The sequence below is a fragment of the Mustelus asterias genome, chromosome 12 (genome assembly GCF_964213995.1).
Source record: "Mustelus asterias chromosome 12, sMusAst1.hap1.1, whole genome shotgun sequence".
In the NCBI taxonomy this organism is placed as follows: domain Eukaryota; kingdom Metazoa; phylum Chordata; class Chondrichthyes; order Carcharhiniformes; family Triakidae; genus Mustelus; species Mustelus asterias.
This window is the reverse complement of record NC_135812.1, coordinates 2,269,899-2,285,481: the sequence shown is the minus strand read 5'-3', so window position 1 is coordinate 2,285,481 and position 15,583 is coordinate 2,269,899. Positions and strand designations below refer to the sequence as shown.

General features: G+C 44.0%; 1 protein-coding gene across 1 annotated transcript in view; it reads left to right on the top strand.

Annotated features, from left to right (window-relative positions):
- LOC144501164 (telomerase-binding protein EST1A-like) overlaps positions 1–15,583 on the top strand; it is a 290,259-nt gene that overhangs the window by 70,370 nt on the left and 204,306 nt on the right. Inside the window, exon 3 of the mRNA XM_078224572.1 lies at positions 12,146–12,305. Coding sequence (XP_078080698.1) covers positions 12,146–12,305 — 160 coding nt within the window. The remainder of the gene's footprint in view (positions 1–12,145; positions 12,306–15,583) is intronic.

Genomic DNA, 15,583 nt, shown 5'->3' with positions numbered 1-15,583 from the left:
CGATGTGTATTTAGGGATATTGGGCAAAGATGGGAATATGGAGTTAAGTCACTGATGAGTCATGATCGCATTGAATGGGGAAACGAGGTGATGGTTTTTGGTAGATCGAACCAGGGCAGGACTTACTCAGTTAATGGTAGGATGTTGGGGAGAGTTACAGAATAAAGAGGTCTCGGGGTACTTGTTCATAGCTCCTTGAAAGTGGAGTCACAGGTGGACAGAGTGGTGAAGAGGGCATTCAGCATGCTTGGTTTCATTGGTCAGAACATTGAATACAGGAGTTGGGACGTTTTGTTGAAGTTGTACAAGACATTGGTAAGGCCACATTTGGAATATTGTGTACAGTTCTGGTCACCCTATTATAGAAAGGATATTATTAAACTAGAAAGAGTGCAGAAAAGATTTACTAGGATGCTACTGGGACTTGATGTTTTGAGTTATAAGGAGAGGCTGGATAGACTGGGACTTTTTTCTCTAGAGTGTAGGAGGCTGAGGGGTGATCGCATAGAGGTCTATAAAATAATGAGGGGCACAGATCAGTTAGATAGTCAACATCTTTTCCCGAGATAGTGAAGTTTAAAACTAGAGGGCATCGGTTTAAGGTGAGGGGGGAGAGATACAAAAGTATCCAGAGGGGCAATTTTTTCACACATACGGTGGTGAGTGTCTGGAATATGCTACCAGAGGTGGTGGTAGAGGCGGGTACAATTTTTTATTTTAAAAAGTGTTTAGACAATTACATGGGTAAGATGGGTATAGAGGGATATGGGCCAAACGTGGGCAATTGGGACTAGCTCAGTGGTTTATAAAAAAGGGTGGCATGGACACGTTGGGCCGAAGGGCCTGTTTCCATGCTGTAAACCTCTGACTCTATAACTGGCTGGAGGGGCTACATTATGTTTCTTTGATAGGATATGCCTTCCTCTCTTCCCCTTTCCCAGAGCTGCCTACATGTTTTGGATCACTCACTTGTTCAGTGTTTTCCTTCTTTGTCAGGTGGTAAGTTGGTGGTTTCTGTACTTGTGTCCCATTGAGTGGTTGAGTTGGCTTATACTCTGCATCCAATGTTCACTTGAAAAATGTTCTCGTACAACCTGACTCCACAAAAACTCCAGTTCCAGCTCGGCTCAGTGCATGAATGTGCTCTGTGGTGTGCTACTGAGTCATGCATACCAAAGAGATGTGCCCAGCTAACTGGCTTCTGGGGTTGCAATATCTGTGCTTCTGGGCTAACAAAAGGAAAATTCACCATGGTTCCTGCTCCTGATCTTGAGCCAGAAATTGCGACTGGAAAATGTGTGTAGATGTAACATGAAGACAGGGTTAGATTTGGATTTTCCAATGGTGCCTCTCGTGGTTGAATAGCCCAGCCATGTGGCAGGAGATGAGGTTGGGTTTAAAATGAATAAACTACATTGCGGCTAGAAAGCTCAGTTAAAGCTTTCTCTGGTCTTTTCTTTAAACTTGCCATGTCCTTGACCCTGGACTTTCAGCAAACTGTTTAAAACATTACAATTAGATTTCATAGAGAAATGCAGAGAGTATTCAGCATCTGAGCTGGAGCAGTCCCCAGGGGCCCCTGCAGTGATGCACAGGAAGTGATGCTGTATCCTTGGTAACTTCCGTTGTTTGCTATTATTTTCAGCTTTGGTGAGATACAGCTGAATTGCTGCAGATTTGAAATTAGTGATAATGTTGGGATTTGTTTGCACAGGTACAGCCCCTTTCACCGTGTTTTCTTTAAAATAGGTGTTTTAAGCATTAAAAAAAAGATTGAAGGTGTTCCCCTGATCAGTTTGCAGATTTCAAAGGCTTCTGTTAAAAAGGAGTTCCAGTTCACAGTGTTCCCTGAAACATTGCTGCCTGCAAACGATTCAGAACTGACATAGATGGTGCCAGGTCTCCATGCCCTCACAAAGAAACAGCCAGACCAAGTGCAATTGCCAGACCAATTCAGCTGCAGCCCTAGAGGAATATAAGAAGTGCAAGAGGGAACATTAGAGAGCAATTAGAAGGGCAAAAAGGAGGCATGAGAAAGGACTTGCAAACAGGATTAGGGAGAATCCTAAAATATTCTGCAAATACGCCTATTGCCGCAACAGGTCCACAGCAGACGCCATCTCCAGGCCGTACATTCAACCCTGGAACACCTAATAACAAAGACACTTGCGTCAGACTCCTATTTATTGACTGCAGCCCCGCCTTCAACACCATTGTTCCTACAAAACTCATCTCCAAACTGCGTGGCCTAGGGTTCAGCTCCTCCCTCTGTGACTGGATCCTAGACTTCCTAACCCACAGACCACAATCAGTAAGGATAGGCAACACCTCCTCCATGATTATCCTCAACACCGGTGCTGCGCAAAGCTGTGTCCTCAGCCCCCTACTATACTCCTTATACACCTATGAGTGTATGGCCAAATTCCCCTCCAATTCCCCTGGACAAGTCCCCAGACCCGGATGAATTGTACCCCAGGCTACTGTGGGAGGCGAGGCAGGAAATTGCAGGGACTCTGACACAAATTTTTAATTCCTCTCTATTCACGGGGGAAGTTCCAGAGGGCTGGAGTATGGCTAATGTGGTTCTACATTTTAAGAAGGGTGGTAGAGGTGAGCCAGGGAATTACAGATCGGTGAGTCTCATGTCAGTGGTAAGGAAACTATTGGAGAAAAGTCCAATGGAGAGAATTAATCTCCACTTGGAAAGGCATGATTGATTCGGGATAGTCAGCATAGCTTTGCCAGAGGGAGGTCATGCCGTACTAATTTGAAAGAATTTTTCAATAAAGTGATTGAGTGTGTGATCTAGTTTTTCTCTTTCCTGCAGTGAAAACACTTTTTTTTGCCTACTCTGTTGTAAGAACATAAGAAATAGGAGCAGGAGTAGGCCATTCGGCCCACAGACCATGCTCCACCATTCAAACAGATCAAAGCTAATTATCGACTTCTACCCCATTTTCCCCACTACCCCATATCCCTTAATATCATTAGTATCCAGAAATCTATTAGCCTCTGTTTCGAACATTCTCAATGATTGAGCTTCCACAGCCCTCTGGGGCAGAGAATTCCAAAGATTCACTTCCCTCTGAGTGAAAAATTCCTCCTCATCTCAGTCATAAATGACTCGTCCCTTATTCTGAGACTGTATCCCCTGGTTCTCCATTCATCAACCAGGAAATACATCTGTAAGAAATTTGAGAGTTTCAATTAGATCATCTCTCATTCTCCTAAACTATTTTTAGTCCGCAGGAACACTTCCAGAACCTATAGAATTTTGAAAGAGACTTACAAATGCATTGACTATCTCTTTAACCACCTCCTTCAGTACTCTGGGATGAAGCTCATCTGCTCCTGGGGTTTTATCAGCCTTCAATCCAATTGATCTTTTGAGTATGAATGAATTTTTTCAGTTCTTTGTTTTCACAAGTCCCTTTGTCCCCTCGTATTTCTGGGAGATTTTCTGTATCTTCCTCCATGAAGATGTAATTGCTCAAAATAACACAAAGTAATTGCTCTGACTGCAATTTTTTCACACAGGGTGGTGAGTGTCTGGAACAAGCTGCCAGAGGCAGTAGTAGAGGCAGGTACAATTTTGTCTTTTTAAAAGCGTTTAGACAGTTACATGGGTAAGATGGGTATAGAGGGATATGGGCAAAGCATGGGCAATTGGGACTAGCTTAGCAGTTAACAAAAGGGGTGGCATGGACAAGTTGGGCCGAAGGGCCTGTTTCCAGGCTGTAAACCTTTATGAATCATCCTGACTTGAAACATTGGCTCTATTCTCTCTCCATAGATGCTGTCAAACCTGCTGAAATTTTCCAGCATTTTCTGTTTTTGTTTCAGATTCCAGCATCTGCAGTAATTATTTAGTTTCTACACCATTTCCCTGTTCTGCATTATAAGTTCTCCTGCCTATAATGGACCCACACTTGTTCTAAATAATCTTTTCCTTTTCACGTACCGAAATAAACTGTTACAGTCCATCTTTATGTTTCTCTCCAGCTTGCATATTTCTTCTTCCCTTTCTTTGTCAGTTTCTTGGGTCATCCTCTTGATAACTGGCACTTACCAACCTGCAGCAGAAGAGAAATCTTGGAAGAGAATATCAGGGAAGTAATTAGGGAGGGATGTGCTGGAGAAAGGGGGAGCAGGCGGCACAGTGGTTAGCACTGCTGCCTCATAGCACCAGGGACCCGGGTTCGATTCCTGGCTCGGGTCACTGTCTGTGCGGAGTCTGCAAGTTCTCCCCGTATCTGCTTGGGTTTCCTCCGGGTGCTCTGGTTTCCTCACATAGTCTGAATGACATGCTGGTTAGGTGCAATGGCCATGCTAAATTCTCCCTCAGTGTACCCAAACAGGTGCCAGAGTGTGATGACTGGAGGATTTTCACAGTAACTTCATTGCAGTGTTAACATACGACTACTTGCGATGCTAATAAACTTTGAACTTTGCCGAATTCTAAATTGCTCCCAATCCTCAGGTTTACCACTCTTTCTGGCAATCTTCTTTTGCCACTTCCTTTGGCTACAGGAGGGGCAGGACTGGCAGCTCAATGTTCCAGGGTTCCAATGTTTCAGGCGGGATAGAGGCAGAGGGATAAAAGGTGGGGGGGTGGCATTGTTGGTCAGGGAAAATGTTACAGCGGTACTCAGGCAGGATAGATTAGGGAGCTTGTCTACAGAGGCCCTATGGGTGGAGCTGAGAAACAGGAAAGGTATGACCACATTAATAGGCTTGTATTATAGACCACCCAATAGTCAGCGAGAATTGGAGGAGCAAATCAGTGGAGAGATAGCTGACAACTGCAAGAAACACAAAGTTGTGATAGTAGGGGATTTTAATTTTCCACATATAGATTTGGACTCGCATACTGTTAAAGGTTTAGACGGGGTAAAGTTTGTAAAATGTGTTCAGGAGAATTTTCTACACCAGTATATAGAGGTGCCAACTAGAGAGGATGCGATATTGGATCTCCTATTGGGAAATGAGTTCGTGCAGGTGATGGATGTGAGTGTGAGGGAACACTTTGGATCCAGTGATCATAATGCCATTAGTTTCAACCTGATCGTGGATAAGGATAGATCTGGTCCTCGGGTTGAAGTTCTGAACTGGAAAAAGGCCAAATTTGATGAAATGAGAAGGGATCTGGGAAGTGTGGATTGGCACAGGCTGTTCTCTGGTAAGGATGTAAATGGAAAGTGGGAGGCCTTCAAAGGAGAAATTTTGAGAGTGCAGAGTTTGTATGTTCCTGTCAGGATTAAAGGCAAAGTAAATAGGAATAAGGAACCTTGGTTCTCGAGGGAGATTGTAACACTGATTAAGAGGAAGAGAGAGTTGTATGAAATGTACAGGCAGCAAGGAACACATCAGATGCTCGAGGAGTATAAAAAGTGCAAGAAGCTACTTAAGAGGGAAATCAGGAGGGCTAAAAGAAGACATGAGGTTGCTTTGGCAGACAGAGTGAAGGAAAATCCAAAGAGCTTCTATAGGTATGTTAGGAGCAAAAGGATAGTGAGGGATAAAATTGGTCCTCTTGAAGACCAGAGTGGTAGACTGTGTATGGAACCAAAAGAGATGGGGGAGATACTAAATGGTTTTTTTGCATCCGTATTTACTGAGGAAACGGGCATGGAGTCTACGGAAATAGGGCAAACTGGTAGGGAGGCCATGGAACCTTTACAGATTAAAGGGGAGGAGGTACTCGCTGTCTTGAGGCAAATCAGAGTGGATAAATCCCCAGGACTGGACAGGGTATTCCCACGGACCTTGAGGGAAGCTAGTGTGGAACTTGCAGGGGCCCTGGCAGACATATTTAAAATGTCAGTATTCACGGGGGAGGTGCCGGATGATTGGAGGGTGGCTCATGTTGTTCCGTTGTTTAAAAAAGGTTCCAAAAGAAATCCGGGAAATTATCGGCCAGTAAGTTTGACGTCGGTGGTGGGCAAGTTATTGGAAGGTGTGATACGGGATAGGATCTACAAATATTTGGATAGACAGGGACTTATTAGGGAGAGTCAACATGGCTTTGTGCGTGGTAGGTCATGTTTGACCAATCTATTAGAGTTTTTCGAGGAGGTTACCAGGAAAGTGGATGAAGGGAAGGCGGTGGATGTTGTCTACCTGGATTTCAGCAAGGCCTTTGACAAGGTCCCTCATGGGAGGTTAGTTAGGAAGGTTCAGTCGCTAGGTATACATGGGGAGGTAGTAAATTGGATAAGACACTGGCTCAATGGAAGAAGCCAGAGAGTGGTTGTGGAGGATTGCTTCTCTGAGTGGAGGCCTGTGACTAGTGGTGTGCTGCAGGGATCGGTGTTGGGTCCATTGTTGTTTGTCATCTATATCAATGATCTGGATGATATTGTGGTCAATTGGATCAGCAAGTTTGCTGATGATACAAAGATTGGAGGTGTAGTGGACAGTGAGGAAGGTTTTCAAAGCTTGCAGAGGGATTTGGACCAACTAGAAAAATGGGCTGAAAAATGGCAAATGGAATTTAACGCAGACAAGTGTGAGATATTGCACTTTGGAAGGACAAATCAAAGTAGAATGTACAGGGTAAATGGTAGGACTCTGAAGAGTGCAGTTGAACAGAGGGATCTGGGAATACAGGTACAGAATTCCCTAAAAGTGACGTCACAGGTGGATAGGGTCGTAAAGAGTGCCTTTGGTACATTGGCCTTTATAAATCGGAGTATCGAGTATAAAAGTTGGAGTGTTATGGTAAGGTTATATAAGGCATTAGTGAGGCCGAATTTGGAGTATTGTGTACAGTTTTGGTCACCTAGTTACAGGAAGGATGTAAATAAGATTGAAAGAGTGCAGAGAAGGTTCACAAGGATGTTGCCGGGACTTGAGAAGCTGAGTTACAGAGAGAGATTGAATAGGTTGGGACTTTATTCCCTGGAGCGTAGAAGATTGAGGGGAGATTTGATAGAGGTGTATAGGATTTTGATGGGTATAGATAGAGTGAATGCAAGCAGGCTTTTTCCTCTGAGGCTAGGGGAGAAAAAACCCAGAGGGCATGGGTTAAGGGTGAAAGGAGAAAAGTTTAAAGGGAATATTAGGGGGGGCTTCTTCATGCAGAGAGTGGTGGGAGTGTGGAATGAGCTGCCGGATAAAGTGGTAAATGCGGGGTCACTTTTAACATTTAAGAAAAACTTGGACGGGTTCATGGATGAGAGGGGTGTGGAGGGATATGGTCCAAGTGCAGGTCAGTGGGACTAGGCATAAAATGGTTCGGCACAGACAAGAAGGGCCAAAAGGCCTGTTTCTGAGCTGTAATTTTCTATGGTTATATGGTTCTATCTAATGCAATCTTTAACTTCTTTTGTTAGTCACAGTTAACTCCACTTTCTGTTGGGCATTTGTGTCTCGGAGGAATGTGTATTTGTCGTAGACCGTGTAATACCTCTTTAAATACTCGCCATTGCCTGTCTGCTATCAAATATTTTCATGTGTTTTCCTGATCCACCAAAATGCAACTTGCCTCTCTCATACCTTCCTAATTTCCTCTGTTCAGATTTAGGACCCTGGTTCCTGATGAATTAAATCACTTGTACTGTAACAGTCAGGGTCGACTTGCATTTGTGTACAGCCAACTTCATTGCTGTGCCAAGATCTTTGTGCTGTTAGTAAGTGGTGCCATATCTTGCAGCTTTCTCTTTCACCACCACGACTGCAGCAGCCTGCAGCCATTGTTGGGCTGGGGAATAGTGAAGGTGATTTTTGGCAGAAACTGCATCCTCCTATTGGTTCACCCCCAGCTCGGAATGCTGCAAGTGCCCTACAAATCCTCCTCCTGCCAATGCTGAGTACAAGTTGTGCCTCTGCACACTCTGGAGCTTTCCAAATTACAGACCCCTCATTGCATTGTTAAGAGAATAATTGAATGCATGTCTTTGGTCGCATATTCCTGTGTGGGGACTGGCCTGCAGTGGTTCTGCAAAGGCTGCAGTGGAGTCTCTGGAACAGATTCATAATCCACACACAACATGATAAAGTGTTACAAAGTCTGTGCTTCACATTCGCAGCAACGGATCTACAAATAAAAACCACCAGTATTTTATCTTCAATTCCATGAACAGCTTCAAAAAATTAAAAATCAAGCTTTTTTTCTGTGAAAGCATGTAGATTCTGTGGTATTTAATTGTTTTTACTGTAGGTTCTGATCTTTCCCCATTGTAGTGCAATCTGTTTCTTGTTTGAAGATTATTTAATAGTTGTAGGATGACAGAATGCTCAATCCTCCTATCTTTAAAATGACAAACTTTGGACTAGTGAAGTTTCATCGCATCAAGTAAAGCTTAGCTCAGCTGGCTGCGCCTTCACCTCTGAGTCAGAAGATTCATGTCCCACACTGGGACTTCAGCACATAATCTAGTCTTAACATTGCAGTATAGTACTGAGGGAGGTTGCTTCGTCACAATTGTCATCCTTTGATGAGATGTTAAGCTGACATCCCCTTGCCTTATTCACATGGATCTGTAAGAGTTTACTTTCACGTACTGATGAACATGGAGTTCTCCTGATGTCTTGGCCAACACTCATCCCTCAACCAGCTTAATCGAAAACAGATTGAGTGGTCATTCATTTCGTTGTTGTGGAACAGGCTGGTTGCCATCTGAAAAATTTATTCTTGAGATGCAGATGTTTAAATAAGACTGCTCTTATTGCCCATTGCCAGTTGTTCTGAGATAGTGGGGCACCTTCATCTCTGTAACATTTTGATTTAACTCAGTGGTTTGCTATCCACTTCAAGGGACAGTTGAGAGTAAGCTATGTTGGTGTCACATATGGGTAAGGATGGCAGGTTTCCTTCCTGAAAGGGTGTCAGTGGATTTTTACCACAATCCAATAGTCTGGTGGCCACTTCAACTGAAAACAGCTCATAATCTTCTCAGTTTTATTAGAACTGGATTCAAATTTTTAAACTGTCCATATAGTGTCAAATAATACAGACACATGTTCATGTCAGTAAATCGCAAAAATGTATTACTATAAATGGCTTTCTTGATTGTAGCTCCAGTGATTAAATAACAGCACCTGTAACATTGCTGTTCTCGCTCTGCCCCTATCAATCTCTGCTTTGACCTGTTGGCTGCATTGTTCAGCTGAGTTACCAAGCGCTGGTCACACACCCGAATCCTGACATTGCTGAACACACTATCATTGTGGATTGCCACAATTGGCAGATCTCCCAGAGACTCAGGGTAAAATGCATTAAATGTTTTAGTGTTGAGTCCTGCATAACAACGAGATCCCAACCTGATTCTGGTCTGTACAAAGTTAGGTTAACAAAGCTGGAAAGCTGCAATTTGAATCTGTAACCTTGGGCTAGGAAGAGAAACAAACTGTTTGAACTTTGAATTGGGCTTGAATGTTACACCCTTGATAACTTGTTTAGGCTCTCTGCTGATGGTTCAGTGAAGAATGATGAGGTGCGTGAGGTATTTGTAGGTTGCTAGCACCTAGCAAATCCTATCCTAACTACTAACCATATCCAATCTGGGTTTTGGATGGCTCCTGGAACAGTAATACGAGGGGTGGGGTTTGGGGGGGGGGGTTACAACTGACATCATTATGGCTGGATTCAGGGGGAGAACATTCTTCAGTGTTTCTGCTGATGGTCATCATCATTTAACCCTTGCTGCAGATTTGTATGTATGAACGCTGCTTGAAGACACAGCCATGTTGTGATGTACAGTGTTGTTAGATTTATTTCAGTTCTTTACAGGATGTAGGTCTTTCTGACTAGGCCCAGCATTCATTGCCCAGCCCTAATTGTCCTCGAGAAAGTGGTGGTAAACTGCTTCTTGAACAGCTGCAGTTCATGTGGTGTAGGTACACCCACAGTGCTGTCAGGGAGGGCGTTCCAGGATTTTGACCCAGCGACAGTGAAGGAATGTCAGATATATTTCCAAGTCAGGATGGTGAGAGACTGGGAGGGGAACCTCCAGGTGGTGGTTTTTTCATGTGTCCTCTGTCCTTGTCCTTCTCGGTAGTAGATAGGGGTCGTGAGTTTGGGAGGTACTGCTTAAGGAGCCCTGGTGAGTTGCTGCAGTGCATTTTGTAGATGGTACACAGGACTGGTCGAGGGAATGAATGTTTGTGGAAAGAATCAAACAGGCTGCTTTATCCTGGATGGTGTTGAGCTTCTTGAGTGTTGTTGGAGCTGCACCCACCCAGGCAAGCGGAGAGTATCCCATCACATTCCTGACTTGTGCCTTGTAGATGTTGGCAAGCTTTGGGGAGTCAGGAAGTGAGTTACTCATTGCAGGATTCCTAGCCTTTGACCTGCTCTTGTAGCCACAGTATTTATATGGCTAGTCCAGTTCAGTTCCTGGTTAACCCCAGGATGAAGATAGTGGGGGATTCAGTGATGGTAATGTCATTGAATGACAAGAGGCGATGATTAGGTTCTTTCTTCTTGGAGATGGTCATTGCCTGGCATTTGTGTGGTGCAAAAGTTACTTGTCACTTGTCAGCCCAGCTTGGATATTGTCCAAATTCTGCTGCATTTGGTCATGGACTGCTTCAGTGTCTGAGGAGTTGCGAATGATGCAGAATATTGTGAATCATCAGCAAACATCTCCACTTCTGACCTTATGATGGAAGGAAGGTCATTGGTGAAGCAGCTGAAGATGGTTGGGTCGAGGACACTGACCCTGAGGGACTCCTGCAGAGATGTCCTGGAGCTGAGATGATTGGCCTCCAGCAACCACAACCATCTTCCTTCGTGCCAAGTAAGGCTCCAACCAGCGGAGAGTTTGCCCCCATTATGCCCCTTGACTCCAGTTTTGGGCACTCTGATGCCCAATCAAATCAAATGCGGCCTTGATGTCAAGGGCAGTCACTCTCATCTCACCTCTGGAGTTCAGCTCTTTTGTCCATGTTTGAACCAAGGCTGTAATGAGTTCAGGAGCTGAGTGACCCTGGCAGAATCTAAACTGAACATCAGAGAGCTGGTTCTTGCTGGCTAAATGTCGCTTGAATATTGTCAATGACACCCTCCATCACTTTGCTGATGATCGAGAGTAGACTGATTGAGCGGTAATTGGCCGCGTTGGATTTGTCTTGCTTTTTGTGTACAGGATATACCTGGGCAATTTTCTACATTTCTGGGTAGACTCCACTCTTGTAACCGTACTGGAATAACTTGGCTCGGGGCAGGCAAGTTCTGGAGCACACATCTTCAGAACTTTTGCTAGAAAATTGTCACCTTCCATTGCCTTTGCAGTTCTGCTGCATTATAGCTTCGCAGGATTTACCTGGCAGTTGTCCAGAAATGCAAAGTTTCCCTGGAGAATTGTGCAGAACTGGGAAGGATCTGACAAAGTGATTTAAATCGCTAACTTAGGATGATTACACTAATAGTTACTCTGAAAGACTTAGAAGAAATAAAAGCATTTCTAACAATTCCCATCCACTTACCGTAGACACTTATCTTCATCCTGGCCTGTTATTTTCAATGGGACCTTTAAACTCATCTGCTTTACGGGGAGGTGGCAGTATATGGTATTGTCACTGGACTGGTAGTCCAGAGACCCAGCGTAAAGCTCTGGGGACTCGGATTCGAATCCCAACATGACAGATGGTGAAATTTGAATTGAACCAAAACCTGGAATTGAAAATCTACTGATGACCTTGAAACCATTGTTGATTGTCAGAAAAACCCATCTGGTTCACTAATGTCCTTTAGGGAAGGAAATCTGCTGTCCTCACCTGGTCTGGCCTACATGTGGCTCACTGCCCACGGCAATGTGGTTGACTCTTAAATATCCTCCGAACCAGAGCAGTTTGGGATAGGCAGTAAATGCTCGTCCAGCCCACCTCCTGTAAATGAATTTAAAAAGGGGCCTGTCCTACTTCACTCTGCTTCCTCTGGACTCTGATGCTGGACCCAAGGATCTGCTGCACTGCCTGAATTCCCCTGGTCTGAGATACTTAGCGCAGCTAAATGGGCACAGAGTGGCTGATTGCCACTCCAAGCAGGTTATGGCCAATTGTTGCAAAAGCTCTCTCAATGGCGAGCTTGTATCAAATACCTATGTGTTATTTTTTGTTGTAAGGTTCTTGAAGACTGACTAAATGACTACTGCTTCTCGCACATAACACATCATTTATGTACTGCTTGTTTATGTTGCAGTCCGTTCAAGTGAGGAGGAAGAAGATGATGACATCAAAGTATCCGCTTTCAACTTTGACCTGAAGGAGTTACTTCCCAGTGTGAAAGTGTGGTCTGATTGGATGCTGGGCCATCCGGATGAGTGGAACCCACCACCCAACTCCCTCATCCTGCCAAAAGAGTATGTTCTTTACAAATCTGTTCAGAATGTTCTTTTCCCCTTTCTATATTTTGTTTTGGTGTCTAGGAGACAGGGAATATCTGATGAGCAATTTTTGAATTACACTCAAGACTGTCCATTTTCTGCAAGCAGCTCCATGTTTTTGATTTGCAAATAGTGATTTGTTTCAATCTGGATGTAACAACTTGGAGTCAAATGATAGGCGGGGGTGTGTGGGGAAGAAGGGGACTAGGAAGCGAACACCACCCCGTTCCCAGTACATCTGCACTCTTTAAATTGACCTTCCAATTGCATATCTGTCAATCACTAAGACCGACTATTTCCATTTCCAAGTGACTGCTTCTGCTAATCTGCTGTTGAAATCCCTGTCCGTGCCTTTGTTATCTCTGCATTTGACTATTCCAGTGAGTAGAGTTGACAAGGGGGAGCCAGTCGATGTGGTATATCTGGACTTTTAGAAGGCGTTTGACAAAGTGCCGCACAAGAGATTATCGTGCAAGTTTAAAGCGCATGGGATTGGGGCAAGTGTATTGAGATGGATAGAAAACTGGTTGGCAGAGAGGAAACAATGAGTAGGAATTAATGGGTTCTTTTAAATTGGCAGGCAGTAAATAGTGGGGTGCCACAAGGATCGGTGCTGGGACTCCAGCTATTTACAATATATAAATGATTTGGATGAGGGAACAAAATGTAACATCTCAAAGTTTGCAGATGATACCAAGTTGGGTGGGAGGGTGAACTGTGACGAGGATGCAGAGATCCTTCAGAACGTTCTGGACAGGTTGGGTGAGTGCATGTATGGAATGAGTTGCCAGAGGAGATGGTAGAGGCGGGTACAATTACAACATTTAAAAGTTATTTGGACAGGTACATGGATAGGAAAGGTTCAGAGAGATACGGGCCAAACGCAGGCAGATGGGACTAGTTCAGTTTCGGCAACCTGGTCAACATGTACCAGTTGGGCCGAAGGGCCTGCTTCTGATTTTTATCACTCCTTCATTGGTGAACGCTTATGGCTGCCAAGGTCCTACATTCTAGAATTTTCTGTTTAAACTTCCCCACCTCTCTACTTCTTTCCTTCTTTAAGGCACCTCCTTAAAAGCTACTTGTGATCAAGCGAATATCACTGTAGCTCAGTGACAGGTTTTGTTTGATTATGTGGCTGTGAAGCATTTTGGAGTACTTTATGTTAAAGGTGCTATATAAATGCAAGATGTTGTTGCAGTTTGTCTGATTACTTTTATCACATGTTAAACATTTGTTGTGAAAAGTTGTGATTTTTTGATGACATGATCAAATGGGATGCAGGGAATGATGGTCATATGATTATCTTTGCCCAGTCCATGAGCAGTTGGGGACAGGGTCTTTTATTAAGGGGTGGAATAGAGAGTTTGTTTTGTGTCTGCTGTTCAGTAAATAACAGTGTTCTGCATCATCACAGTCATATTTAACAACTTCCACTTACTGTTTCTTCCTCCCGTGGTCATTTGGCCATTTTCGTGTTTGAACCAGAGAGTGAGTACTAGTGTGCTATTCAACTGTAGACAGCATCACAGCCATGTCTGTGCATCTCTTCATGCACCATTTGCAAGGGCAGTACACAATATTGACCATCACTGTCGCTCCCAGCTGCAGTCCACAAAGCTGTACTGTCCACCCCCACTGCCACCACCACTGCTGTACATGAGAGCACAAGAAATAGAAGCAGGAGGATGCCATCAAGCCCTTCCAGCCTGCCCCGACATTCAATACCATCATTGCTGATCTATGCCGACCTCTGCTCCTTTTCTGTGCCATTTCCCCATAGCCCTCTATTCCCCGATCTATCAAATATTTATCCACCTCCACTTTGAGTACTTCTAATGATCCAGCCTCCCCCACCCTCTGGGGCAAAGAATTCCAGAGATTCACCACCCTCAGTTTTAAATGATCGGTCCTTTATCTTGTAGCTATGTGCCCTTGTTCGAAACTCTCCCACTAGTCAAAACATCTCTCCATCTATCCTGTCAAGCTCCCTCAGGATCTTGTATGTTTGAATAAGGTCACCCCTCACTCTTCTAAACTCCAAGGAATACAGACCCAGACTAGGTACTACTGCTGCAGTTAGCAGCACAAACTGGTTACTTGGTCAGTGTGGCTTAGCTAATTACTGGATAAACTCACTGTATGCTCTTGTTATAAACAATCCAGTATTTGAATATCATAATTTTTCTCTTTCCATGTTTTATTTCTCTGAAGGATTGGAAAGCTCCACCCAACAGTCAGCATGGCTTTGTGAGTGGAAAATCATGTCTCACAAATTTAATAGAGTTTTTGAAGGGGTAACCAAGAAGGTAGATGAGGGCTGTGCAGTTGATGTTGTTTACATGGACTTTAGCAAGGCCTTTGACAAGGTACCGCATGGTAGGTTGTTGCATAAAGTTAAATCTCACGGAATCCAGGGTGAGGTATTTAAATGGATACAAAATTGGCTTCTTGACAGAAGCCAGAGGGAGATTGTAGAGAGTTGTTTTTCAAACTGGAGACCTGTGACCAGCGGTGTGCCTCAGGGACCAGTGCTGGGCCCACTGTTATTTGTCATTTATATTAATGATTTGGATGAGAATATAGGGGGCATGGTTAGTAAGTTTGCAGATGACACCAAGATTGGTGGCATAGTGGACAGTGAGGAAGGTTATCTCCAATTGCAGCGGGATCTTGATCAATTGGGCCAGTGGACTGATGAATGGCAGATGGAGTTTAATTTAGACAAATGCGAGATAATGCATTTTGGTAGATTGAACCAGGGCAGGACTTACTCAGTTAATGGTAGGGCGTTGGGGAGAGTTACAGAACAAAGAGATCTAGGGGTACATGTTCATAGCTCCTTGAAAGTGGAGTCAGGTGGACAGAGTGGTGAAGAAGGCATTCAGTATGCTTGGTTTCATCGGTCAGAACATTGAATACAGGAGTTGGAACGTCTTGTTGAAGTTGTACAAGACATTGGTAAGGCCACACTTGGAATACTATGTGCAATTCTGGTCACCCTATTATAGAAAGGATATTATTAAACTAGAAAGAGTGCAGAAAAGATTTACTAGGATGTTACCGGGATTGATGGATTGAGTTATAAGGAGAGGCTGAATAGACTGGGACTTTTTTCTCTGGAGCGTAGGAGGCTGAGGGGTGATCTTATAGAGATCTATAAAATAATGAGGGGCATAGACAAGGTAGATAGTCAATATCTTTTCCCAAGGGTAGGGGAGTCTAAAACTAGGGGGCATAGGTTTAAGGTGAGA